The 27889-nt window shown below is 40.3% G+C and overlaps 1 protein-coding gene across 3 annotated transcripts; it reads right to left on the bottom strand.

Annotated features, from left to right (window-relative positions):
• Window positions 1–265: 265 nt before the first annotated feature.
• Window positions 266–27825, bottom strand: smap2 (small ArfGAP2). 3 transcript variants are annotated; one of them, XM_034705045.1, is made up of 10 exons: window positions 27644–27825; window positions 26991–27272; window positions 12655–12788; window positions 8384–8548; window positions 8161–8220; window positions 5488–5545; window positions 5162–5319; window positions 4060–4240; window positions 3522–3928; window positions 266–3312 (listed from the first exon to the last, which is right to left on the bottom strand). In XM_034705045.1, the coding sequence occupies exons 2-10, from the start codon at window positions 27094–27096 to the stop codon at window positions 3187–3189; spliced, it is 1395 nt and encodes a 464-aa protein (XP_034560936.1). In that variant the 5' UTR covers window positions 27097–27272; window positions 27644–27825; the 3' UTR covers window positions 266–3186. The 3 variants fall into 3 exon arrangements, with proteins under 3 accessions (XP_034560936.1, XP_034560937.1, XP_034560938.1); XM_034705046.1 differs by lacking the exon at window positions 27644–27825 and having other exon boundaries at window positions 26991–27411; XM_034705047.1 differs by lacking the exon at window positions 26991–27272 and having other exon boundaries at window positions 308–3312.
• Between the last annotated feature and the right edge of the window lie 64 nt (window positions 27826–27889).

Below are 27889 nucleotides of genomic sequence, written 5' to 3'. Positions count from 1 at the left end.
AACTAAATTAGGAACTAAATTTAGACTATCATACCAGCTTGATCATCAATGAAAATGTCCTGGAAAATGATCTCTGGAAAAGAGTGGGAACCCTGATTATAGCTGATTTTATGTTCATAATTAGCTTCAAACTTGTTTTTTTTCCACCTTTTTAATGACCTACTCTATGACTTACTCTACTCGACACTTATAACAGATATCATCCATTGTGTGTAGAATCAAATGTGATTGACATTTTCAAACATTTGAAACAATACAAGATATATAATTTAATCAAAACAATATTTATTTTGTATATATTCACAGACATGTATCGTATGTTAGACATGTTTTAAAATTTAAATGACTAATCGGTATGAACATGAAATCAAACAGGGCAAAGCATGTGAAAAAACTAATATACAGGACTGTAAATGCTCATCAACCTTGTTTAAGAAACATAATATACAGTGATATTCTGATAAAGAATAAAGTACATGTTATCTTGATTGACAAGTACGTAAAAAGTTACATTCCTTCATTTGCTCTTATTTCACAGAAAATATACGGACAAAAAAAAGGAACAAGCAAATCTCATCATAAAGTATGATAAAGGAGAGAGCTTAGTCGAAGCCTTACCGCCCACAGAGATGGACTGTTCTGCTTTTGAAGAAACTTCTCATCTCTAGCTGACAGATCTGCTGTTACAGTGCAGAGATGACACATTGTCTTGTAGTGATATTGCTCCCAGCAGAGACGGTGACTGCTGCTGTCACACTGTTGCCTCGAATGACACAGAATAAGCTCAAATTGAAAGAAAAAAACCTGGAAGAAATCAACAACTTTCTGGGTTTTGAAGGCTTTACTGCTATTATGTTTGCATCAGTTTATGAGAATCTTATTATGCTGGAGTATATTCCCCTCATTTCTCTTCTACAGTCTCACCCTCACATTCATAAGTGATACCAAATTACCTGGGTATACATTTATTCAAAGGCTGGGATTATTTACACTAAGGGCTTCATGCACTGTCTGAAAATGGATGCATTTATGTAGAAACAATGATGGCTTGTGTTTGAGAAGAGCAGAAGATTAAATCAACATTAAGAGGTGACAGATTTTGGTCGTACAATCACAATGTGGTTTGGCCAAATTGTAAACCTGGTCACAGTTTCCCCTCACTCGACAGTTACGCTGAAAATAAATCAAACAAATCACCAAAGGCGCACAGTACGCTCTTGACCACTGAACATTCAAATGACACAAGTGTACATTTCTTAACAGAGTCAGAGAATATCAAAAACAAACACACCCAAGCAAAACTCGTGTGTGTGCATTCAAAACAAGTCCAGTGCACAGTTGTGAACACATTCAGGACACATTCATCTAGATTTTTTGTCGGTCTTGGTCAGAGACTGTTTTTCATGTAGAGAGAAACATTCAGATATCTTAATGAAGATACAGTACATACAAAAACACATTCGCTTCATGCAATTCAGTGGAAGAATCTGAAACATGTCTGACCTGTACCTCAAATTTTCCTCTATCTCATCCACTTCTCCTCAAATTCTCTCTTATTTACAGACATTCAACGTTATTTGAGGCCTCTATTGTACAAGGTAGATTAACTCGAGGTGTGTGTGAACCTTAATTCATGTTTACATGTTGACACTTCATGCAAGTGATTTTTGAGTGTCTCATTCTTGCTGAGGAAATAGCACAGTGAATTGATATGCCTTAACATTCGTTGTGTAATAGTCTTGTTTTAAAGGACTGTGGATTTGAATTTACTACTTGTCACTAGTTAAGTGGTTATACAGGAGTAGCAAAGCATTGGAGTACTGTACAACCATAATAAAGCTAGCATTGATCTTTGGTCTCCCAAAATCCAGATTAGGATGTTTGACACTTAAAGTTAGATTAGATATTGATTTAACAAGAGGCCCTCTGTGAATTAAGTAGAAGACATCATAAGTAAGAGCTGTTTAGGTATATTTTGTAGCTGCTTTAACCTGTGAGACTGAAAATCTAAGAACTTATCAACACAAAGAGGGATTTCTTAATGACTAATATTATTGGATAACACAAGTATTTAGAAAGGGATATATATATATATATTAAAACTAACCTTTATGGTTTGACATTAGCTGAATGCTTAGTCACTAGACATCCATGTGCCAAGATTCGGGCTAGATGAGAATTTCATACCAATTTCATGTGTTAATATAAAGCTAATGCTAGCAGCTTAGCGCAAAGAATGTAAATAGGGAACAGCAAGTCAGCTCAGTCCGGAGTCCACAAAATCAGCCCACTAGCACACCAAAACTCTGTTTGAAAACGTTTTCTCTCCTTTAGTTTCCAGTCTGGCAGCTTCACGGTCTCAACTCAGAAACACTATGTCATTTTGATACTTAAAACAAATTTTTGTTAGATTAAAACAATAAAGACAATGTTCAGTGTGCTTTGGAGTAGCAGAAAGGTGGATATTTATTAATTTTGGACACAGCTTGGCAAGTTTTAATGCTTCGCTAAGCTATTGCACTAGTAGCATTAGCTTCATGTTTAGCCTAACAGTGGTATCAACCTTCTCATCACACCCTTGACACAAAAAAGAGAGAAAAATGTCAAACTACTGAAGAAATAAACAAACATAAGCCTTTAAACAAGGTTTTTTTTTGCCCATTTTTCAAACTGAATGTCCCTTGTTCTAAACAACCAAGTAAGTTGAGCTAGGCTAGCCCCTGCGCTTTCCTGTTTCTGATTCTTAGCAAGTAAGAAAAACTATAAAACTCTCTGAAAAACAAACTTGTCTTTAAAGTCAAGCAGTTAGTTACACTCTTAAACAGCTAAATGCGATCACACATACAGGCTAAAGGTACATTAAAGGATGTGTACTCCTTACCAGTGAACCTCTGAACCCTGTTGTCTTGGTCATTTTAAGAAAATGTTCTGAAGGCAAGCATGGAGATATGCAAAACATGGCCATGGATAAGATAGGAAGAGGAAGCATGGGCAGAGAGGAGAGAGAAAGAGAGGTAGTAATAGTTTCCCAAACCTTATTTTTCCTCACACCAGTCTCCTCATCCTCCTCTTCCTCCCTTGATTAAGAAAACGTCTCTCGGCGAGTCTAATCCACAGATTCCTGAAGCTCAGTTTTCCTATCTTTTGTGGATAACTGGTGTTACATCACTTCTTGGATGGATGAGATCATTTCCAAACATGTGCTGTCATGTGTGCTGAGCTTGGAGCTGTTGAGCCTCCTGTGTGTTGATTGCTATATCCCATCACACCGTTGGTGTTGTATAGATTTATGCTGGCCACATGCTGAGTCACCTGAAAGCCATAAAACACACATTGATATGAGCACAATCTTTACTACCTTTATAGTTAATATAGTCAGAAACTAATACACAATACACAATACACACACACACACACACACACACACACACACACACACACACACACACACACACACACACACACACACACACACACACACACACACACACACACACACACACACACACACACACACACACCTGTGCAAGGTTCCACTGTAACTGCTGGGCTTGTTGTCCTCCATACCCCTGCTGATGAGGTAACGTGGCCACACCTCCTACCTGCTGCTGTGTCATCATCCCGGTCTGCTGCTGACCCATAATCCCATTCTGCTGCTGTTGCTGTCCCATCATCCCCTGGCTCATCCCTGCCATGTAGGGTGAAGCCATAACACCACCAGGCTGAGCCATAACACCCTGAGCACCCATCAAGCCATTCTGCTGTCCCATCATGCTGTTCTGTTGAACTCCCATCATGCCACTCTGTTGCTGCCCCATCATGGCCATGTGTGATGTCATCATGGCACCTCCCATTCCACCTGCTTGGGCTAGAGAATGGTATGATCCGTATGGGTGTGTTGGATATCCCATTTGGTTCATATACAAGCCTGTGGAGAGAACAACAGACAGAGGGAAGCCGTTTTGGCAATCAATAATCAATGATTCATTACAATTCTGTTATTAAGACTCAACAACATACGCTAAAAATAACATTTAAGCAATTTTCTTAAATTCTTACTGTGAGCAGCCATACTGCTGGCATGTATTGAGGGTGTGGAGGCGTAAAGGGAGAGAATAGAATCTTTGGACAGCTTCTTGACAGTGCCTTCCTCTGCTTTCGGTGCAGGATCCAGGAACAGACTGAGGTTTTCAGGCACAGAAGCTGTCACTCTGTTTTGAGGCATGGAGTGGGAAACAGGCTGAGGAGGCAGGTTGGACAGGAGGTCATGGTTAGAGAGAAACAGAGAGGGAGCAGGATAAAGATATCTTTAGTTGGGGGAGAAATGCAAGCAGGGTACAAAAAAAAAGTTAGCCTTTAAACATGTAAATAACTTAATGAGACTACGCTGAGGCATGGGCCTTGTAGGAACCTTCAGTACTGATTTTGTTATTGTACTTTACGCTAAATGCAAAACTTAGTATGAGATATGCAATTACCATTTGTACAGCTCCAGTATCTAGACTGAAGTATTGTCCGATACAGAGCATCCCCTCTATCACTGGTGTGATAAATAATGTATGTAGTAATGGTGGAAATATACTGACCGTTTTCTTAGCTTTTAAGCTAGCACCACAGTTTTTTTTTTATTGTCACACAACAATTAACTTGAAACGAGTCAACTCAATATCCAGAAACTGCTTTGTAAGTATTTCATGTCAACAGCAGTGCTGTTATAGGTATCAGTACCAGTATTTGTATCTGTATCAATACTTGTATCAGCTAACATCGTAACTGCTAAAAGGCAAATACTTAGCAAGAAACAACCTACAGCTAGGTTAATTGGAAAGCCATTAGCTTTAAAAAGGTATTTTGGTGTGATGTCAGCAACATATGACAAAACAATGGGATCACATACATATTTCATCATGGCTGTAACATGAATGTCTGTTCACTCCAGTTCAATCTAATTCATCAGCTTTTCAATCGAGCAATGGTTGTCGATATAATGTCTTGGAATCCATCCAGCAGTTGTTGAGATATTTCAATCTGGACCAAAGTAGTTGACAGCCTTCTAAACCCACATTGTCATCCCTAGAGCCCTGCTGCTATCATGCCTAAGAACATGAAAGCTCTGTCGAGAGCAGACAGAGTACAGTTTGTACAGCCTGTTATCTCCTACCATGGTTTTAGTGGAGGAAGCAGAGGAGGGAGCTGGCAGGGAGCTGAAGAGATCCAGTGCAGCGTGTGCCAGAGCTGGATTAGACACCGCTGGGCTCTCATTACTGTCTGGAACACATCCTCCACCATTAGACACTGCTGGATTAGGAGCAGGGGCATCTAATGGAGGGGTGATTGAAGCATTGTAATGGTCATTTCCAGTTTTAAAACATTTTCCTAATTTCTTCAGAGTCAAATCTAACCAAGCCTGGCATAGCCAACCTTTTAATGGTCTATCATTATATCTGTATACTGGGTAGAAGTGTATGTGTGATTGGGGTGCATTACCTAATCCAAGCAGGTCCGTAACACCCTGGGAATCTATCTTTGGGCTGATGTCTTTTTTCTGTCACAAAATAGAAATTCAATACAATTACTGCAAAATCATCTGGTGGATGACTGATCAAGAATCCAGAGTCCTCTAGACTCCCTCACGGTGAAACGACCTTCCTGCTCCAGTCAAAACAGCAGAGTTAGTCCCATTTCCCCCCAGCCGTATGAAACCTCATCTCTTTTGGATGTCCCTGGTGTCACCTTCTCCTCACTGACTGATACCTTTTCTCTCTTCTGTATTTAGCTCATATTACACTGTTCCTGTGTTGGATTTGGAAAAATACTGAATTTGATTTGGGGTTTTCCAGATCTGAATAAATACGACAAACAAGAAAAAAAAGTCAAGATTTGAGTTTCGAAAATGTTGTTTCTGCTCTATATTTTCCAAAGGCATAGGTATAACACCAAACAAATAACCATGTTCGGAGCTCGTCTGAATATTCACCAGTAATGCAGTTATACATGCTATTTTTTTTACAGCTGTGTTCATCATCATTTTGATGACAACATTGAACAGCTGGCACAAGACTGTATTGGTGCTGTGAAAATGTAAATTACTTGGTATTTTAACTAATAAATAACCTTATATAATAATGAGGCAACCTAATAAATTAGGCAAATTAATAAGGAAATACAAATATTCTTGTCATGAGTTGATGTTAAGTTTAGTTTTTTTCCTTGTGTTTCTTGCCTTGGTTCCTCCCTGTGTGTATTCTGTGTTATGAGTTATCCTTTGTCTTCCTTGTGTGTTTAGTGATCCATGTCTCTTGTTGTATTTTCTTGTGTTTCTTGGTCTTTTCTTGTTTTTCCTGTTTTTAGTTTGTAGTTCTGAATACCTGTGTTTCCAGTTTAGTTTTACTTCCTGCCCTTGTGTGTTTCTCTCTTTTTTGCTACCCTCATTAGTATCACCTGTGTCCTGTGTTCCACACCTGTGTTAATTACTCTGGCTGTTTCCGAAATCGCCTACTATACTAGCAGTACGTACTGATATGTCCAAAATTCAGTATGTAGTAAGTAGTATGTGAACAAGAGCAAAATCTGCAGTAAGCCAAAACTCCCCGGATGTCTACTGATTCGGGAAAATATCTCAGTGTGCATCGGACCAGTCTTCCTTGCGTACTGTTTCCCATAATGCACAGCGCTCGTTCTGCTTTTTCTTTTTCCTCATTTTTTGACGGGAGGAAATCCGTTTTTGGGTGCTGTGAAAGTTATCAAATTACATATAAACCACTTCCTAACTTTTTAAATCATAAATGGATGCTAAATAAGCATTTTATTTATCGGCTTCGCCGTTGTTTACTTCCGCTTTCCGAAACCGGAAATCCAGCGAAGTCTGGCCCAGCATGCTGCATGACAGATCGAACAGAACAGTCATACTACATACTAAATTCAAACGCAGTATGTAGTAGGCAATACCTATTGCCTACTACATTAGTAAGTAGTATGTAGCAGGCCGTTTCGGAAACAGCCTCTGTGTATTTCGTTCCTCTGTTTCCCCTATCCTGTGTTGGGTCATAGTTTGTCTCTCCTGTGTTCTGTGTGTTTTTGTGTCCCTGTGTCTCCCCAGTGTTTCCTTTTGGATTTAGTTTTTGGATTTTTAAGTAAGTTTTGTTTGTTCCTTTTGTTTATTAAAACGTTTTGATTGTAAATGCTGCACTTGGGTCCTCAATCTTTCCCTTAATGTGACTATTATTTATATATAATATCAAAAGAATATTATACAAAAACAGGCATGAGAGGTTATATTACTTCCTCGTTTAAAGTTCATTTTTGAGTTTTTGTGCCTGTAGTAAAAGGATAAGACAGTAGATATAGTTGGAAACTCAGAAGAGAAAGAAAATAATGGGGAAGAACAGGCAGCAAGAATTGAACCAGAGCTGGCCACCTGCATACGGGACTGCAGCCTCTGTACATGGAGCACCAAATTTAACCACTGAGCTAAACCAATGTCACTTGGACAAAGATTTTTGACACTGCAATTCCATCCATCTTCCACATAGAGAGTGTTGGCTTAAATGCTGTAAACAGGCAAATACAACTTCTTAAAGGGCTGCTTTGACTAAACCAACATAGCCTGGTGACATAGCATTCACTCTTGAAACATAACCACCATGTTAAAAACTTCATCTTCAAACTACTTTTTTCTAAAATATTTATCAAATATTTATAAGTAATTTAGGAAACTCCAGTTTGAAAAACATAACATGTGAAATGGAGAATGTGTTTCAACATCAGCCTCAATTGTAACCATTTAAAGCTCCTGTGAGGAACTTTGTTTGTGTGATTTTTTTTCCTAATTTTCCTGTGATTTTTTTTCCTAATTATGACTTTGTATATTAGCTTTGAAAAATGTAAAAATAGGCTTATCCAATGCGTTGTGTTAATTATCTGGTCTGACGCCGAACCCCCGTACAGTGGTTACAGGAATTAATAATGACAATATAGGAATAGCCAGTCTTGTTGTGGATGGTCTTGTCTGCTTTTGTAGGTCATAAAGCAACATCACAGTTAATTTCAGTCTGGTTCATCACCAGTGAAAAATTCCTCACAGGAGCTTTAAGTACAAGATTACTTCTATTTTACTAATGTTACAGTCAAGAAGCTAGAACATGGAGTGATACAACTTACCAATTTCATCTTTTCAAACACAACTGGCTCCTTGGGTATATTGTCACAGCTCTTTTCTTTCTGTACAGACACAGTAAATGGTTTTGTTGAGCAAGCAGACACTTCAGGTGGAATGGCCTTGAACGAGCCAGATGAGACGAAAATGCTGTTTCCTTTTTTTCACAGCTGTTCCTCTCTGACACACAAGAACAGCCTTTTTCTCTGTAAATGTGTAAGGACTCACCCTGAGCATCTGAATGTCAATGACCTTATCGATGTACTTCTTCTTATCATACTTGTCCCTGATGAACATCTCTGCAGACTGGTCCGTCTCGGGTCGCTGGAAGCATTCAGGTAAGAAAGCCTCATACAGGCGTTTGGCTTTGGCATTTCCCATCTCCTGAACACTCTGGTGACAGCACAACAAAGCATGTCTCACTGTTAAGCAGAGTTGTAAATGAAAGACAAAACATCCAAGGTTTTATTTCTATTGCATGTGGAGGAGTCCTACTAAAAAAACAGTGTGACTTTTATTGTGAAAAGATAAAAATAAAGATACTGACTGCAGCAAAATCACCCTGGGAAGCATAATACTCACATTCTTGCCTGTCAGACTCATGACTCAGACATGTTGAACCAAATACTAATAAGAGAATGTCTCCCTCCTCTACTGTAAGTGAATGCTCAAGTATTCATAATACAGTGGGGCAAAAAAGTATTTAGTCAGCCACTGATTTTGCAAGTGCTCCTACTTAGAAAGATGAGAGAAGTCTGTAATTTTCATCAGAGGTACACTTCAACTATGAGAGACAAAATGAGAAAAGAAATCCAGGAAATCACATTGTAGGATTTTTAAAGAATTTATTTGTAAATTATAGTGGAAAATAAGTATTTGGTCAATAACAAAAGTTCAACTCAATACTTTGTAACATAACCTTTGTTGGCAATGACAGGTCAAACGTTTCCTGTAAGTCTTCACCAGGTTTGCACACACTGTAGCTGGTATTTTGGCCCATTCCTCCATGCAGATCTCCTCTAGAGCAGTGATGTTTTGGGGCTGTCACTGGGCAACACAGACTTTCAACTCCCTCCACAAATTTTCTATGGGGTTGAGGTCTGGAGACTGGCTAGGCCACTCCAGGACCTTGAAATGCTTTTTAGGGAGCCACTCCTTCGTTCCCCGAGCGGTGTGTTTGGGATCATTGTCATGCTGGAAGACCCAGCGATGTTCCATCTTCAATGCTCGCATTGGTGGAATGAGGTTTTGGCTTAAAATCTCTCGATACATGGCCCCGTTCATTCTTCCCTTAACACGGATCAGTCGTCCTGTCCCCTTTGCAGAAAAACAGCCCAAAGCATGAGGTTTCTACCCCCATGCTTCACAGTAGGTATAGTGTTCTTGGGATGCAACTCAGCATTCTTCTTCCTCCAAACATGATGAGTTGAGTTTTTACCAAAAAGTTCTATTTTGGTTTCATCTGACCATATGATATTCGCCCAATCCTCTTCTGCATCATGCATGTGCTCTCTGGCAAACTTCAGACGGGCCTGGACATGTACTGGCTTAAGCAGGGGGACACGCCTGGCACTGCAGGATTTGAGTCCCTCTCGGCCTTTGTTATTTTGGTCCCAGCTCTCTGCAGGTCATTCATCAGGTCCCTCCGTGTAGTTCTGGGATTTTTGCTCACCGTTCTCATGATCATTTTGACCCCACGGGATGAGATCTCGCTTGGGGCCCCAGATCGAGGGAGATTATCAATGGTCTTGTATGTCTTCCATTTTCTTACAATTGCTCCCACAGTTGATTTATTCACACCAACCTGCTTGCCTATTGTAGATTCACTCTTCCCAGCCTGGTGCAGGTCCACAATTTTCTTCCTGGTGTACTTCGACAGCTCTTTGGTCTTGGCCATGGTTGAGTTTGGAGTCTGACTGTTTGAGGCTGTGGACAGGTGTCTTTATACAGATAACGAGTTCAAACAGGTGCCATTAATACAGGTAACGAGTGGAGGACAGAAGAGCTTCTTAAAGAAGAAGTTACAGGTCTGTGAGAGACAGAAATCTTGCTTGTTTGTGGGTGACCAAATACTTATATATAATAAATTCTTTACAAATAAATTCTTTAAAAATCCTACAATGTGATTTCCTGGATTTTTTTCTCATTTTGTCTCTCATAGTTGAAGTGTACCTCTAATGAAAATTACAGACCTCTCTCATCTTTCTAAGTAGGAGAACTTGCAAAATCAGTGGCTGACTAAATACTTTTTTGCCCCACTGTATGTCATATGGTTACAGCAGCATTAATTCACGTTTTATGCTGCACTGAGAAAAAAAATATTAGTGATTTAATTCTGGTCATATCTGTCACAAGGTTTTGTGATAACTCGATAAAACAGCTGTGCATTAAACAAAGCACATTCACAGTTTGAATCACCTCGTTGAATACTTGCTGCACAGCACTCAAATTAAGTATGGAAATTGGTCTGGCTTAGCGAGATATACTGACACTTAATTGCAGCTACATTGGGAGAAAACAAGACTATGGGGAACAAAGGAGGAGGAATTAGGCAATTCAGAGAAAACAAGAAATATATGTTAGTCATTAAGACAAACAAAGCTGCTCATGGGGTTTCTCCAACACAACAGTAGAGCTTCTATGTCGAGAAACTTCATTTTATTCTGTCTTTAAATTAGAACAGATGCAAATATTCTTCTTGTTCTTCATTCAGTACTGTAGGAACACTACGCATCAGTACATATTTTACAGTGGGCTCAAGTTTGTTCTGTTTCCTATATCTACGTATGTCCATATGCATTAGAAATGTTTGACAGACTCTCATTATTCCAAGATTTGATCGCTACACTAAAACTACATCCTTGTATCACAGCAATGGTGAACCTGCTGCAGTTTGAAGACATGAAAAAAATAATAGATTTGACATTTTAACCCCTAATGTGAGTTTTAAGTGATTGCCCAATGTTGCCAGGCTTAAGGCTAAGATAAGATAAACTAACTTTACAAGGATGTGTATCCATGTCAAGGCTCATGCTACAAGTTTGCCCTTTCCCCTGTGTTTCTCCTGCATTCCTGCAAAATGTCTTTCCCGTTGACTCTCAGTTTGTCTCTGGGCATGGCCATTCTTGGTGCTCCTCACCTGCTCCACCAATTTCTACCTCCTGATTGCATCAGTCTGCCCACCTGTTTCCCACCTAGTCATCAGCTTGCAGGGTAAATAAACTTGGTTCTTCAGTCCCTTTCATGTTGCACCAACACTGTGCAACATGAAAGCATCCAATTATCTTTTCCTTTTATTATAGTTTCTAATTTCTTCTGTGCTCAAGGACACAACAGGTGGCAACTTCTGGTGATGAAAATCAAGCCAATGCAGGAGTGCAAAAAACTGCAATTCCTTGAGTGTCCACTTGAGGCTGACTCCAAAGGCAGTAGTAACCAACCAACCCATCTCCAATGGCATACTTATTTAATTGAAATGTTGGTACATCCCAGCCAGTGTGCATGTTTACTAGGCTGGCTGGAATTTAAGTATGAGACAGGAGCTAACAAGTAATATTCAACAGCCCTGCAATGCATTGTGGCTTCAATCTAATAGTTAGCAACAAACAACACACAATCATAAGTAAAACATTTTGTATGTGGCTAAAATATATTGAAATTACTGTGTAGCTTAGTTGAAGTGACCATGTGTATAATGCTGTTGAATTCTTTATACTGCATGGTAGGCACGCTAGCTTGTGTTAGCTTAGCCACCATAGCTTGGATGTAGTTATTGACATGCAGCACTGTTCGAGTATGCAGTAGGTAGTATGTTAGTATGTGATTTTAGACACAGCACAGGTTGGCTGAAAGTTAGGTTGAGTCAGAATTTGCAATATGGCCGCCGCCATCTTTGGCCGCCGCCATCTTTGGCCGCCGCCATCTTTGGCCGCCGCCATCTTTGGCCGCCGCCATCTTTGGCCGCCGCCATCTTTGGCCGCCGCCATCTTTGGCCGCCGCCATCTTTGGCCGCCGCCATCTTTGGCCTTCAAAACAGGAACCAATGGATGACATCACTCAGACTACGTGCATGTCTTATACAGTGTATAGGATCAACCTCGGCCATCTGTCTGCCTTCTTCAGCTCTCAAGAGCCCAGTTCATCCAATAAGCGGTCATCACCTGCCCACCTCTAATTCCTCTACTCAACCTGCATCTGTCTTTGTTCTGCACTTTGGGTCCAAAATAAATTTCCATACTTAAGACTTTGTGGCTTTAGTTGTTTTATCTTGTTTATCAGTTATGGTCATGGGTTTTTGGTGACTTAAGCATATTTACTCAAGTTGCAGGACTTGGATGACTCGTGAATGATTCCAACAGACCAGATCTGTTCAAGTGCAACCCATAATAAAGATCTGATTCGCATGATTATTTTGTGGTAAAATGTGTGCAGTATGTCAAATATGAAGGGTAGAAAAGAGTCCCCATCTCAATGTTTGGATGAGTGGTGTGTCCTCTGACCTGGACTTGCTCCTGTGTCCACTGGTCCAGGTTCACAGACTTGACTTTGGAGATGTGGACCCCCAAATTTCGATGGATACCAGCACAGCGAATACAGATGAAGATGCCCAAATTCCAGGATGCCCATCTTGGACCTGAGAGAGAAGACAGGAGTATTTAATATCTGTGAGCTGAGGTCCTGTAAAGTAATTTGGTGACAAAACAAAAATTACAGAGATTTAGAGTCAAATCTAGAGGTAGAGTTATCAGGCATGAGGATGTGGAAGGATAAGAAAAAATAATTTTATTCTAATTATAGACAGACAAGCCTGAAATTCAATTATGAGTTTGAATTCTGCTGGGGACACATCTAATCCTGTCATGCGCTGCCCTGACACATAATGGGATCCAATAGGAAAGCTAGCCTATATAACTGCGACTGAGAAGAGAGAGGGGGAGTGGAAAGTCTTACACACACACGCACACACACACACACACACACACACACACACACACACACACACACACACACACACACACACACACACACACACACACACACACACACACACACACACACACACACATTTAGAGCCTGGATACCTGCAGGGAAGATTACTCATTTGATCATGAGCCTGTGTGTGTGGGTGCGTGATTTTCAGAGTGGGACATTTGATCCTTCTTGCCGCCATATGTATCTTAATACTGTCATTGCTGTTTACCCAAATGCTGTGTGGGTTATAGCTTTATATAGCATTTTGTATGCCTCTGTGTGTCTTACTTCTATCCGCAGAGCTGTCAGGACACTTTCCTGAACACATAACTCTTGGAGGGCAAAACAAAAACACTGCCAGGCCATTTTTCTGCTGAAATTATGCAACCGTCCTCTTCAGAGAATACAGTCAGCTTCAAAGAGAATCCTGGAGCTTCTCCCTCTCATCTCTCCCTACATCTCCCTTTCTTCTTGCCCCTCCTCCTCCTCCTCCTCCTCCTCCTCCTCCTCCTCCTCCTCCTCCTCCTCCTCCTCCCTGCCTCTCTCACTCTCTGAACCAACTGAACCACTCACTCGGCCTCCACTCTCCACCTCTCCGCTCATCTCTGCCATGAGTCCTTGCTAGCAACCTTGCTGCAAGTGGATGCACAGCGGCCTTTTCACCACTAGGTGGGAGAACAGATTTCAATTTGGATTGGACACTCCTGACGACCAAAGTCACAGCACAGAGCTTAAGAAAGGCCATGCAAATGAAAGAGGAAGTTTCAGAGGACAAAACATGCAAATCCTTCCCCTCTCTGCTGGCTGCGGAAACACTATGTCTGGTTGCTGAGTCAAATAATAGCATCTTGTCTTGGATGCACCCTATACTTAATATTAAAGTGCTTTTGTTGTGTTTTCATGCTGTTCAAGGTTGCCCAGTTTGCAGGCTGCATATTTTAAATTATGAAAAAGGAGAGACACCAAAGAAGAAAAAAACAGAAGTACAAAGAGAAAAGCATAAAACATAAGACAAGTGTCACCAGTCAGACAGTGTGTCCATCATCCTCAGAGTCTGGCTGCAGCATTAGCTGTCATGCCAGCTTATAAGAGTAGAATTACTCAGCAAAGCCTTCTTAACTGCTGTAAACATTGGCACCGACACAGAGGATGAGAGAGATTGTCAATTGTGTTGAACTCCCTGAACAGTGGAATTAGTTCGCTCTCTTCATCCTCATTCCAGTGCTGCTGTCTCCTAGCTGCCATTTTTCTTATCTCTCTCATTCAACCATGTCTACCCTCCTCCTCTCCTCCCCTGTCTATCTGTATCTCTCACTCACAGCTCTAATTCTCCTTTTCTCTTACATTCAACACCCTTTGCTTTTGTGGTTCCACCCAATTGAGATAAATGTTGCGTTTTTATTATTATTATTTATCATTTTGGTTTACTATTTTTCTATCACTCTAAGCCAGAACAGTGTCACACAAAGGATGGAAATAATGGTCTATTGGGCATCTGCTTTGGACTAAAATATTTTTAACAAGCACTGGATGGATGACCATGAAATATGGCACAGATATCTGATGGTGCCAGAGGGGTGAATCCGATAAACTTTGACCATCCTGTGACTTTTTCTCAAGCACCATCATGAGTTGGAGTTTTTCAGTAAAATAATGATGTATGGTTACCAAACAAATAGTTGAACATCTACAGAGCCTCAGGCATGACTTTAAATGCTAGCCAGACCTTTCATTTGGCACCAACAATAGGTCAAAGTTTTCCCATGTCAAGTGAAATACAAAACATTTGGTACAGTCACGCATGGTTCATAGACCATGTCCCCAAATACTTATGTGGTCTCATAGCTTTTTTCTAGCCCCACAATGAGGTCGACCTTTGTAGTCTGGTCTGAAATGTCCACCATGTGATGGACTCTATTAAATTAGCACAGGCTTTCATATGACCAATTTAGGGTTTACAACCACATGTAGGCATCACTACCAAACTGAACTCCACAGGAACACTGCACATTAATAGTCACTGTGCTGTGACATTTTAAGTGCATAACTACCTGGCTGTGTGAAATACTTGATTCTGATTAGTCAAAAGCCCATGAAAACAGGGATTCGTTCTCAATGGCAAAAGCAACGATAAGGACGACCTGATCACATATATCATAACAAATCAATCCACGGAAAATAGTCTGGCATATTTCCACTCTGCCTGTTGACACTGTGGCAAAAATGATAGTTAGCATCAGTAACTGGGCTCAGATGTGAAAGCAGCCTGGGGAAAAGTTGAGTAAGATCCTGTCCTGCAAATGCAATCCGGGAAACAGCAGCAGAGTGTTGTTAGCATTTTCTTGTAGCTAAAAGCTCTGCTGAGACTAAGTGCAGCCTTGCGGAGATACTAGCATGACTGCAGACTCTTGATTCCTTACACTGCAATATGTTTCTTTCTAAAGCATGTACACGTGTGACCACAGCTGTAATCAAAATACAAGCCTTATCTGGACACAGTATAAGACAGTTGTTTTGTTCTTGTTTTTTTTTTTTTTGAGTGAATCACTTCTGCACAATGCACCAGAGTAACCTGTGTTTCTGATCAATGCAGAGCTTGAGTGAGGAGCCATATAAAGCACGTCTGTCCAGCAACAATGCACACCTCCAGGTACTTTGAACAGATATAGCAGGACGAGAGTAGGAGGAGTAGACGTCTAAAAATGGAAGGACATACTGAAGGGAAAAATCTCTACAAATCAAATTCTCTCTGCTGCAGAGTGTCCTGTTTCTCAACTGTGTGAAGTGTTCGTCTGGTCTTTCTCAACCAGACAGAACACTTCTTCTTCTTTTGTAATCAAAGAATGAATGCCAAAACCTTCTTTTCCTTATCAAGGTATAATCAAAGGTTTATTACATATGACTAATAACTCTGTCCTCAGTTTTTATAGGGTAAAGTACCCCAAAGTAGAGGGTTTGCATAGGAGATCGATGAATCATCCTGGCAACAACTGACTGTGGTTGTGGTTGTCAAACACGCAGCTTGAAGCACATCAGGGAAGAGGAAGGCAAGGCTGGATTGAGAGCCAAACACAGAGCCAAACAAGAGGTTTTTTTTTAGAGTCATCAAATGGTGGACTTTAGCTGTTTGATGACCTGCTGGGATGACGAACAGCCAGCACAAACAGATCTGTAATGAACCTCGCTGTCACTCACTCACCCACACACTCTGTCATATTACAACACTAGTGAGGACATGTATTGGCTGCATATGTGTAATAACCCCTTATCTTAAAAGATCATTAGGTGAAGAACAGTAGTTGATCAGTTTCCAAGTACACTGCTGTGTGCAAAGACCCAAATTAGTGTACTTTCAGAGCTTTAATATGTTGAACTTTTGAATCTTTGCTATTAGGGCTGCCAGTGAAATGCTAAAGCAGCTGTTGATTTCCATTTACGTTATGTAAACCAATATGAAAACTCCTGACACTTGTTTACTCTTAAAGTTCAGACCCTTAACGACCAGTCTGGGGTTCTTTTTGCTGAATAAATGAAGGCCACTTGTGTAATCTCCCTCAGTAAATGTCAGTGTCTGCATAATATTTTGGTCAATGGTACATTGTGTGTTCAAACTTGAAACTGAAACTCTGAACTTAAGTGACTTATAATGACAATGTAGCTTTGTCAAAATGTAACACAGACTTAATGTCCGTGACGATCAGTTATACAATGCAAATTATTTTCCTAATATTTGGATATATGTTTTCATATCACACATACAAGTCCATGATGAGTGGTTCCCACTAAAGGATCCTATACCTGTGGAGATTATAAAACTATTGAATACATTACTATTTCTCTCTCACATTATATCATATCTGTTAATTCTGTTATGGCATTTGTTTATCTATAATTGTGCTTTGTTATCCAACTCACTTTCAAATGCATTCACAAATAAATGTAATTCGCCTTCCCCCCACCCCTCACACACACATCAACAGCTTTCCTGTCTTAATGTATGCAGAGACTTGTCCTATCCCGCCTCCTATGGTCCTATCTTTCACTTGGGTTTTATGTCACATCACATAGTAGTGGACACTTGCTGTCCATTCTACATCTGGCAAATATACACCTCTGAAAACCACACTGCTATGATCTGTCATAGATCGTTCAACTCAATGATGGCGATCTTATACTGATAAAAAAAGAACAACACAAGTTGTTCACATTATACTTGGGTGGCTGAAAATACACTTGGGTGGCCCGCCTAGGTATTGTCTATTTGTGGGAAACACTGATGACTGACCGTAGGAATATCTACCACTCATCTGACTTTTTGAAATAGACCATACTCACCTGTGATACATAAACAATCACAAGCTCATATACTCCTCTCTTTCTGTCCTCTAAAAACAAAAAAGATAACAGAGTAACAGCCCGTATGCCAGTTTTTAATTCTGCCAAGCCCTTAATTTGTTCTCCAGGAATTTGGTTACACAGTAATCCGAATGGAGAGAGCAATGTTTTAAAGACTTTGGGGGAAAGCGAACAACAAACAAGATTTTTGGCCAGACAAACTCAGTTAGTTGAAAGAGAAAATCAAAGCCCTCTGTCCAATTCTCCTGCTTTGAGTTGCTTTTACTACACCACCTGCACATGCTGTTAAATGTCTGAGGATAAAAAGCGTTTCCATTAGGTCAAACAGCTCAAGTCAGTGTGGGAGACAATATTTGTAACAGATGAAGCCCTGAATAACAACCGTGATCTTTGTGTGCCCAGAACCACCAGAGGCAATGTTTCTCACCTGTTTTCAACATCAGCATGACCCTGGTCCATTTAGGATCTTTGGAGCATTTTCAAATCAAACAAAAACTTGCCTTTCCCAACTTGTGATGAACACCTTAGTTAACACACTAAAGTTCCCATACCACACCTGCACACACACACGCAGAAACACACACTCGATCAGGTGGATTAGGCTCGCTAGCCCATATCCCACAAGAATAAAGGGTGCTCTCTACATGTGTCCACTTAATCCTGCAGAGCCTCAATCATCAGCGGATCCTGGGTCCTCCTACACACAAACTCATACTCATCTCTACACACACTGAGCCCATCCTGAAGCCCTTCAGCATCTAAACCCCTCCAACCCCCCGAGGCCACCCAGTGACCTAGTCCCAGTCAGAGCTAAACAGATGGACCCCTATTGATAATTTACTAATACACACCCACCATCTGTGTTGCAATGCAAGAGTCACGACTGAGATGCTGCAGGTGAGTCATTGGAGCTGAAAGAGTTATACATCAAAGATGAGTAATGCACTTTATTACAGTCAGCTTTAGATGCTTCTTCAAATGCCCTATCCTTCTATTGATACATTTTTTTTTTTTACTTTATGGGGGAAAGTGGTCATTTATTAGAGAGTACCATACAAATGTTAATGCTACTTTCAGTAGTGTTGATTCTACTTTTTCTGTGGACAAAGCAGTGTGTCTTCATAACAATTTCCTGGGCAAAACCACTGACATTTATGAGTCTAAATTACTTGAGCTCCTTGCGTTTTTTGTCATCGTTGCCATCACCTTTAGTTGAAAACTATTCCTGGTATTTTGTCAAATATAGTGGGGAAACAACTTCTTGTGTAAACAAGATAAAGCACTTTGACTTTTGGACTTATCATAAGTTTTTGTGTATTTTTGTTTATACACAATTCTACAAGGCTGGATCATCCACCAGGCCGAGCTGGTAACTGGACAGTGCCTGACATTGCTTCAACCCCACAAAGAAGCAAAGGGTTGCCTATGCAGCAAATGTTGTTTGGTAACTCCGATAATTCATAACGTTTTTTTTGTGACAATTAGAGTACTGGTACAACAATAGAGTATAATATTACATCAAACCATGAGGAGGTCCTTTTTTGGAACTGAAACTTTAATGTCAGTCTGATCAAGAAGCAACTTCCAGTGTTGAAAAGCGAAGCTAGCATGGAAGTTAAAAAAAACTGCAGTTCCTTGAGTATCCACATGGGGATCCAAAAGCCAAGGAATCCCCATCAAGCCTCATGTTAAAATGCCCATTATTACAGAAGAAAATAACATTTGCAGTAGTTTAAAAAATAGTTTAGGTCTCAGAAGCTCATAAAACTGTACCAGGTTTTAGCCCACCCTCTCCACCGTTTTGCATTTCTTTAGATTACCCAAAAGTTAGAGTCAGTGTTTCAAATATGGCGACCACCATTATTGGGCCTCATAGCGCCTTCCCAGAAATCAATGAGACTACATTTATGTGTCAAAATCTAGTGGAACCACATTATAATCAGGGAATAATATAACCATGGAGTGGAAGGATATGGGGAGTACATACAGTGCTGCTCAAAAGTTTGTGAACCCACAACGATGGTTAGATTTTTTGTAAAAAAATACTAAAATAACCTTATTAAATGTTAAGTTATACCCCAATCCACAATACTGACATTCCAAATAATGGACTCAAACAAAAGAAATAGTTAAATTGTCATTCTTTATTTAACACAAGTGGTTGATTTAAGAAAAACTCAGATATCATGGGTGCAAAAGTATGTGAACCCCTTCAGTTAATAGGATATTGCACCTCCTTTCGCAGAGATAACCTCAACCAAACGATTTCTGTAGTGACTTATCAGTCTCTCACATCTACTTTGGGGGATTTTTGCCCACTCTTCCTTGCAGAACGCAGCCAGTTGAGAGAGGTTGGATGGGCGTCTGGCATGAACTGCCCGCTTCAGGTCCCGCCACAGCATTTCAATGGGATTTAGGTCAGGACTTTGACTGGGCCAATCCAGAACACGAATCTTCTTCTTTTCAGCCATTCCTTGGTTGTCTTGCTGGAATGCTTTGGATCATTATCATGTTGCATGATCCATCTTCTGCCAAACTTTAACTTCAAAACTGATGGCTTCAGGTTCTGTTCCAGGATGTTACAATATTCCTCAGAATTCATGATTCCCTGGACTATGTGGAGTTGTCCAGGTCCTGAGGATGAAAAGCAAGCCCAGATCTTAACATTCCCACCACCATGTTTCACTGTTGGGAGAAGGTTCTTTTGGTGGTATGCAGTGTTGACTTTTCGCCAAACATGGCGGTTTTGGTTGTGACCAAACAGTTCAATTTTGGACTCATCTGTCCATAGAATGGACTTCCAAAAAGCTTCAGGTTTCTCCAGGTGCTCTCTGGCAAAGTTGAGACGGGCAGCTTTGTTCTTTTCTGTGGGCAGAGGCTTCTTCCTAGCAACCATTCCATGAAAGCCATGTTGATTGAGTTTTCTTCTTATTGTGGAAGCATGCACATGTGTCCCAGATGCAGCAAGAGAGGTCTGCAAATCCCTAGATGTTATGTTTGGGTTGGCTTTTACCTGAATTATCATTTTTCTTGTGGCTCTTGCTGATATTTTAGAAGGTCGTCCACTTCTAGGTAGGGTTGTAGTCTTTTTCAGTGCTCTCCATTTGTAGATGATCTGCCTCACGGTGGAACGATGAAGCTCAAATTTTTTTGAGATGACTTTATAGCTTTCCCCAGACAAATGTGCTGTCACTACCCTCTTCCTGAGGTCCTCTGAGATCTCTCTTCCTCTCGGCATGATTGACCTGTATGGGTTCATCTGGTAAGACTAAAGTGACCTGGTATTTCTTCCCTAAACATCTCTCACTTTATTGGTCCATTTCAGTGGTTAATTTAGCCACCAATTTGTCCCACCTGATTCTACTTAACTGCTTGTTTTAAGCAATGCAGCTCAGGGTTCACTAACTTTTGCACCTACATCAGTTGATAAAAAACTCTTTTTAATTTACTCTTGACTACACAATTGTTTTAAAAAAAAAAAAGTATATTGAATTGATAAACCTATACCTGCTATATCATATAAAAAATAACGGTTCTGATTAAATAAGGAAATCAGTTTGAAATAATAGAAAATTCCAAAATGTTCAAGAGGTTCACAAACTTTTGAGCAGCACTGTATAGGGACCTAGAGACTAATCTTTCCCAAGGGCTAATAGCAGGCTGATCAAACCATGGCAGTGTATTAGAGCAAGGTAAACACACTAACAATTACCCTACCACCCTCTCCTTTGTACTCAAAGAGTCTGACCTCTTTGCCAGTCAGGGGACACATACAGCCAATCACATCCTTGTCTCAAAGGAAACCCCTGCTGGCCTCTGATTGGATGAGATTTGAGGGGAGGGAGGCTTTTGAGATTTGAGGCAAAGGGATAAGGCATGATATCGCCAGGTGATATCACCACGGCAACCAGGGCCCGGCGTGAGCGTAAACACATGCACAATGGAGACAATAAAGGAGGAAGGCTTTTATACACATACGCGCACACACACACGCACACACACACACACACACACACACACACACACGCACACACGCACACACACACACGCATGTATCCCCTTGAGATTGAAGCCAGAGGTTGAAGTGTTGACTACATGCACCTGCCTCACCCTCTCTCTCCCCAAACGTTTACTATTTCCTGGTAGTATTAAGGATTTACAATAGAAGAGCCACACTGTGAGGAAGTGGTGATAAAAAATCCCACACAACGTCGTGCAGTACAGAGGAAGAGAAGACGGGAAGTTGCAGCACAGCACTCAAAAAGCAGAGTGATTGTTTCATTGATGTGGTATCTCTACAGTCAGCATAGACAGTGATGCTCTGGTATCACCACTAATGTGTTTTTGTGTGTTTTCATGTATTGGTGTGAGCATGCTCTTGGCTCCACGCGTCTGCCCACTTACTCCTCAATCACCCGGAGGGAGGCAGGTGATAAACGCACAGTAATCTATGTCAGAGCAAACAAGATTACACCAAACCTCCTCATCCACCATATGGCCTAACACCTGAATAGAGAGCAAGGAGGGGGGTTTGAATGCTTCTTAAAGGTGTGCACATGTGTGTGCACACGTGTTTGCTGCAACAAAGAGTAACACGTATGTATCAGAGAGAAAAATGTGCTAATCAGGTAGGAGGATAAATGCCTCTCTTCAAGTATGAACCTGGATTACAGAATCAGCTGATTCCTCAGCACAGTCACATGAAAGGATGTGAGAAATGAAGGTGGACCTCTCAATCAATATGAGGCTGTATATTATGGTATGATTTGTTCTATAAGAAATACAAAAAATATTATTTTTGCAGAAAAATGACAGAAAAAGATGATTTATAATCTGTACTTAATGCTATAGAGAGCTAAACAATACTGAAAGCATACTACGATTAATGCTACAGAAGAGGATCAGCATTCCAGGTGTGTGTGGTTACTATTTTATCCTCTAACCACTAATCTCATCTCAGTCTAATTAGACCGGTCTTTTACAAAGAGCAAAGTCAAGCCAGTCAAAGAAATGCAATGCTCAGGCATGCTTGGCAACTTCATGTTTGAATATGTTACAAAAAAATAGTGAATTGATATAATTGTATTTCCTCTTTCACATTTCCGTAAAAGTCTACCCCTTCACAAAAGCAAAAAAACAAAGTCTGTGATGATTTATTTCCTGTGCTTTTATAGACTGCAGTTCTAGTCAGTCACTTCCTCAGAAAAAGCCACAAGCGTCTAATCATGTTTTTTTTTTTCTTTTTAAACTGACTTCTGAACAGACACAAGTGTGTTTGTCTGCAGTCTAACAACATCTGAGGGTTCTATTTATGTCTTATTAAAAATGATGTCCAAAGGCAATATGCACTGGAACAAAACCCTGTATCACCAAACAAAGTATTCACTGTCTACTTGTGACATCTCTGGTTTTAATCCAACCAAGACCCTACCATCACGTCATCCAAACCAAAAACTGTGTACAAACTTACCATTGTCTATCATCTTGGCATGCCAAACAGAAAAACTAAGCAAAAAAACAGAAACAATACCAAGTAATACCACTTTTACACGGCAGCTGTATTCCTCTTACATCAATTTTGGGATGGGAAGCTCAATTGCTCCTTTCAGGATGTGCTGCTGTGTTTCCAGTTTAAAGGTACAGAGTGCATAGATGGGATTATAAGTGATTTCTAGCCATCAGATTCTTGACAGAAACACTCTTTTGCTCACCCCTTCTGTCTGTGAAGCATTAGTAGCTTTCGAAGACAAGAAGCTCCTGTGTGGCATGATGAGTATGATCCTCTATTTGTCAAGTTTTACCATCATACATGTCTATCAGTACAAATTATTTTGCACACAACAACTTCCTTCTTATTCTTCTTCCAACTAATGCATTTCGCATGGCCACTCACCAAATACAAAACATGTATGTTACTAGTTTGTCAGTTCTGTGCTACCGTAGAAACATGGGGGTGCAAGATTGCGGCCTCTGTGAGAGACAACAGATACAATTCTGCAGAACACAGTTCTTGTTAAAAGGAAAACAACATATTTGAGAAACAGTCTGATACAGTTATAAGAGAAAAAGAAAAGCCACTAAATCCAGTTAAACATTCTTGGTAACTCATTAGCTACCATCTGATAACAGCTAATGTTAGCTTTCAGCCACTTCCTGATTAATATTATCTAGCTAGGAAGTGGCTTCATGCTAATCATACATTTCCGAGATTCACACCAAGAAAAAAAAAATTGACAAGAGAGGTGTTGTGTCTTAGCAAACAGATTTATTAGCTTTGAAGTAGTTGATTGCTAAAATTTGCTCTTATACACGCTAGCTAATAGATTGGCAAATAAGTTATTTTATGTTGATGAATGCAATGAATGATAGTTTCATGGTAAAACTGCTACCTGTTACAAATAACTGTAGTAACTGATTCTTCACATAGAGAAATTTTAGCCATTGCTAGTTTCCAACTCCTGTCCCTGCTTAGGCTTTTAGTATACCTGAGTAAGATCGTAGAGGAACATGGCCACCATGTAAATGTCACAATCATAAAACAAAGTACTAATATACCTAGAGCCAGTTACTTGCTTTGGTATTTTCTGTATAGTTTATTAGCTGTACATTTCCGAATTATCTCCTGCTAGTACATTTTTCATTAGGATGAATGCTACTGCATTGTATTGGTATCAATGTAATGAGGCTTTTTTATTTTACCCTAGGTTGCTCGTAATAAATAATTCTTCCTACATCAGAGCCTTCTCCAGCAGCCACCTGACCCCTTAAGTGTTTCTTATGAAATATTAGTGATGCAGCATCAGCACCTCAGATCATTTTCCCTTCATTTGTCAGAGGCCTAAAAAGAGATACAGGGATGCAGACAGAGAGGGCACATCTTGACATCTAAATCCAGAGAAAAGCTAACACAACTTATTGACACCAATAAGGGATTTTCAACCATAAAAATAACAGGGACACATGAGTGCTTTGTACACTTTTGTAATTTCATTAAGCTTGGTTTCTTTCCTATTTCTCAATCTGTTAGCCAATCACTCTGTTTGTTCAGGAAGTTAACACAGATCTCAACTAAAAATTGTGCAAAATAAACGTTACTCTAATTATTAGGGGAAGTTGCTTGCTCACACTATTCATGAAGTTTTCATAAGGAATCCCGAGGGTGCCTCCTGAGTGACAGCATGCAGTGATTTACCTACACTCAGGGCCTGCTCAGGAGAATTTATGGCTAAGGTGGAAACTGAGTGACGTGCAGCTGTCCTGTTGAATCATTTCATGGATAAGCTATGGAGAGGCCAATCTCATTAATCTTGACACCAGCTGTGCCACTGAATGACATCAGAACCAATGTCGACTTGTGCAAAGGTGTCCTATTTTATCAAATAGACCGATAGTAGTAGTTATTCTGATAACACTAATAGAGCAGCAATATAAATAACTACATGACGACTTGTAGGTTAAACATTTTATGCAGAAGTGCCATGGATTCACACATACCATGCTAACAATTATGCTATCAGGATGTGTAGGCCATCCATTCACACCATTTGGCTAATCAGATGAAGCCCTCAACTGAGATTAATAGGAGCAGGGGGAGCAAGCGCAAATGGCTTGGGAAAGAGTGACAGGTGGGGAATGGGGATGTTTTGTTGTTGTCAGAAACAAAGGTTCGGTGTAAATATGCAAAACAGCAGAAAAAAAAACATGGGAACTGCAAGTTTTATGTTTATCGAGCATGTTATACTGTCATCATGATGTTGAATGTTATCACACATTGCAGTTTTTGTTCTTATCTCTTTAATAAGCAGGTCTAACTGAAACTAGAGTCAAAAATCCCCCTGATTCTCATACAGCTTAAGCGTTAGGCAAACAGCCAGTATACCACTCCATGCTCTAATCCCATATCATAAATTACCTTCCTCCAGCCCGTCCCCCTCCCTCCCTCCCTCCCTCCCAAATCAACCTGTTTCCTTTTATAGCTGTCACTTGGAAATACAATTTTAGAGCAGCAACAAAGAACAGTTTGCTGCTAGCAGAGAGTGTACCATTAGTCATAGCTGGCGAAATGTCAACAGCCAGGGTTTTTAATTTTTAATTCAAGCTCTTTAAAACCTTTAAAACACAAAAAGCAGTCTCATGTTAAGAAGGGTGGTTTCTTTGACACTCTTCAGCTGACTGAGCCGGGCAATAAGAAAAGGAGAAGAATGGTATCACCATCCATTCAGGTCAGGGGTAGCTTACAGTTGTGTACAATAAAATTATGCATATTTTTATCACACTATTAATGGAGGGGTTCTTGGCATTAGTTCGGCTAAGGTTTACTCATGTCAAGATATTGAAACTGGTCGGAGCAAAATAGTGTTGGAGCATTTCTAGCAAATGCTAAAACAGTGTATCTACACCAAAATATTTTCTTAAAAATAATGCAACAACTTTCTAATCAATAGATTATCTGTTATATGGCATGGTACTTAATCCCACAAGACAGTGGACCATGCATTTCTAAAATTAGATTTTTTGTTCATTTTGATCTGATAGACTAATTGACAGCTTATCCTACAGAAGGCAGAATGTTGTAGAATCAGTTTGTTGATCCAAGCTCAACTCTGAGTATTTGTGTCAAAAACAGCAATGTTTACTGTTTACCCACAATCACCAGCAGCATGGTAAAACAGGTTTAGCAAATAGCTTGTGACATAGTTCAAGGTCTCAGTGAGGCAACAGACTGTGGAGTGATTGCTTTTGCACAAGCACATGAAAAAGTGCGTGTGGCTATAAGAATAAAAAATCGGTGTAATACACTTTAGAACAATTGCATAAGAAAACCAGTATCCTGATATATTAAAGAAAAATGAGGGGCAGTGTGACGTCACTACAACCACTTCCTTCATTCATTGTCTGACACCACAAACACTTACTAAGGCTAAGGGGATTAAAGTCCATATAAAAGCATAATAATGTCATAGTGAAATGTGAATATTTAAGTGCCTTTTTGTTACGTGTTAGGCAGTGCTGTGTCCCCATTTACACCCAGCCTGCAGGAACAATGTGTTCAGGGTGAGTCAAAGTCAGTTTAAGTGTCTTTGTGTCTCTTTCTGTGTCTGAAACGCAAGTACTTTCCATACAGGGGTTGAGTGAGCCTCAGGTGAGTAGCTGGGGTCCCTGAAGATGTACTGAAGATGGAGTGATTTTTCACTAATTAACACCTTTTCACCCCCTATAAATCAACACATTTGTAATCAATAATAAATCATGCTTGTAAGCAGTACTCCTCATAAAACCTAACCTATAGGCTACCTTGAGATGATGGATACCCTATACTCTGGCATGATGTGACTGCCTGCCATGCTTATGCCTTGTGAGGATGTGGCCCCGTGTCTTGCACCATAGTACAATGTAATTGGTCGAGGGGTGATGAATGTAATGCCGCATTTTCTAGCGTAGTAAACGAGCAAGAGAGTCGATTCATGCCCTGACCGTTTCCAGGCATGGAGATGATGAAGACACTTACCTTTAGACTCGCAGTCAGCACAGAATTTATTCTCTTCCAGCGCCAATAAAGAGTTGAGGACAGTCTGGTATCTGTCAACGTCTTTCACAGATTTGCCCGTCATCATCGCACCGGTCCACCTCCTCCACAGCCCCCACAGTCCGAGCCGGCTATTGTCAAACAGACTGTAATTAGACTGGATTTTAAAGCAGAGTGTGCGCGGCCGATGCGCTCCGGTCCTCTTCCTCCTCGATGTAAAGCAGAGCGAGTTTGTTTCTCAACGATGGGATGATTGTCTTCCACCTAACCAGCATGCGAGTAGATGCAAATACACTAGTAAGGTGTAACGTGGAGGGAGAGACCATGTGATTGTAAGAAATAAAATCTTGTACACCAACGACTTGAACGAGCATCTAAAACCTGCCACTGATTGGTACTGAGTCCAAAGCTCTCAGACAGTTCTCTCTCTCTCTCTCTCTCTCTCTCTCTCTCTCTCTCTCTCTCTCTCTCTCTCTCTCTCTCTCTCTCTCTCTCTCTCTCTCTCTCTCTCTCACACACATAAGCGCGTGCACTTACATAGCCATACTTACACATCAAAATAGGCTTAAATAAAGATACGGAAGTTTAACACCTTCTTAGATTAAAGATCATATTTTGATGCCTTATATTCTTACCTTTTAAGTCAACTATATGGTCTTCTGGCTCCTCGTATTAACAATATTTATATCACGCATACTGCCATCTTGTGGTGAACCATAAGAAGTTCTTACAAGATACCCTCGCTGTGGTCATCTGTTCCCCTCCAGTACGCCAGACGGCGATAAACAACATGCAAAGAAGACTGTCCAAAGAAATGTCAGTAAGACAGCTGAATGAACATCAAGGTAGCAAGGTGCAAACCGGAAATACAATACAGTTAT

This window comes from Notolabrus celidotus, chromosome 16 (assembly GCF_009762535.1).
Source record: "Notolabrus celidotus isolate fNotCel1 chromosome 16, fNotCel1.pri, whole genome shotgun sequence".
Lineage (NCBI taxonomy): Eukaryota > Metazoa > Chordata > Actinopteri > Labriformes > Labridae > Notolabrus > Notolabrus celidotus.
The sequence above is the reverse complement of the archived record's forward strand: the minus strand, read 5'-3'. Positions and strand labels throughout refer to the sequence as shown.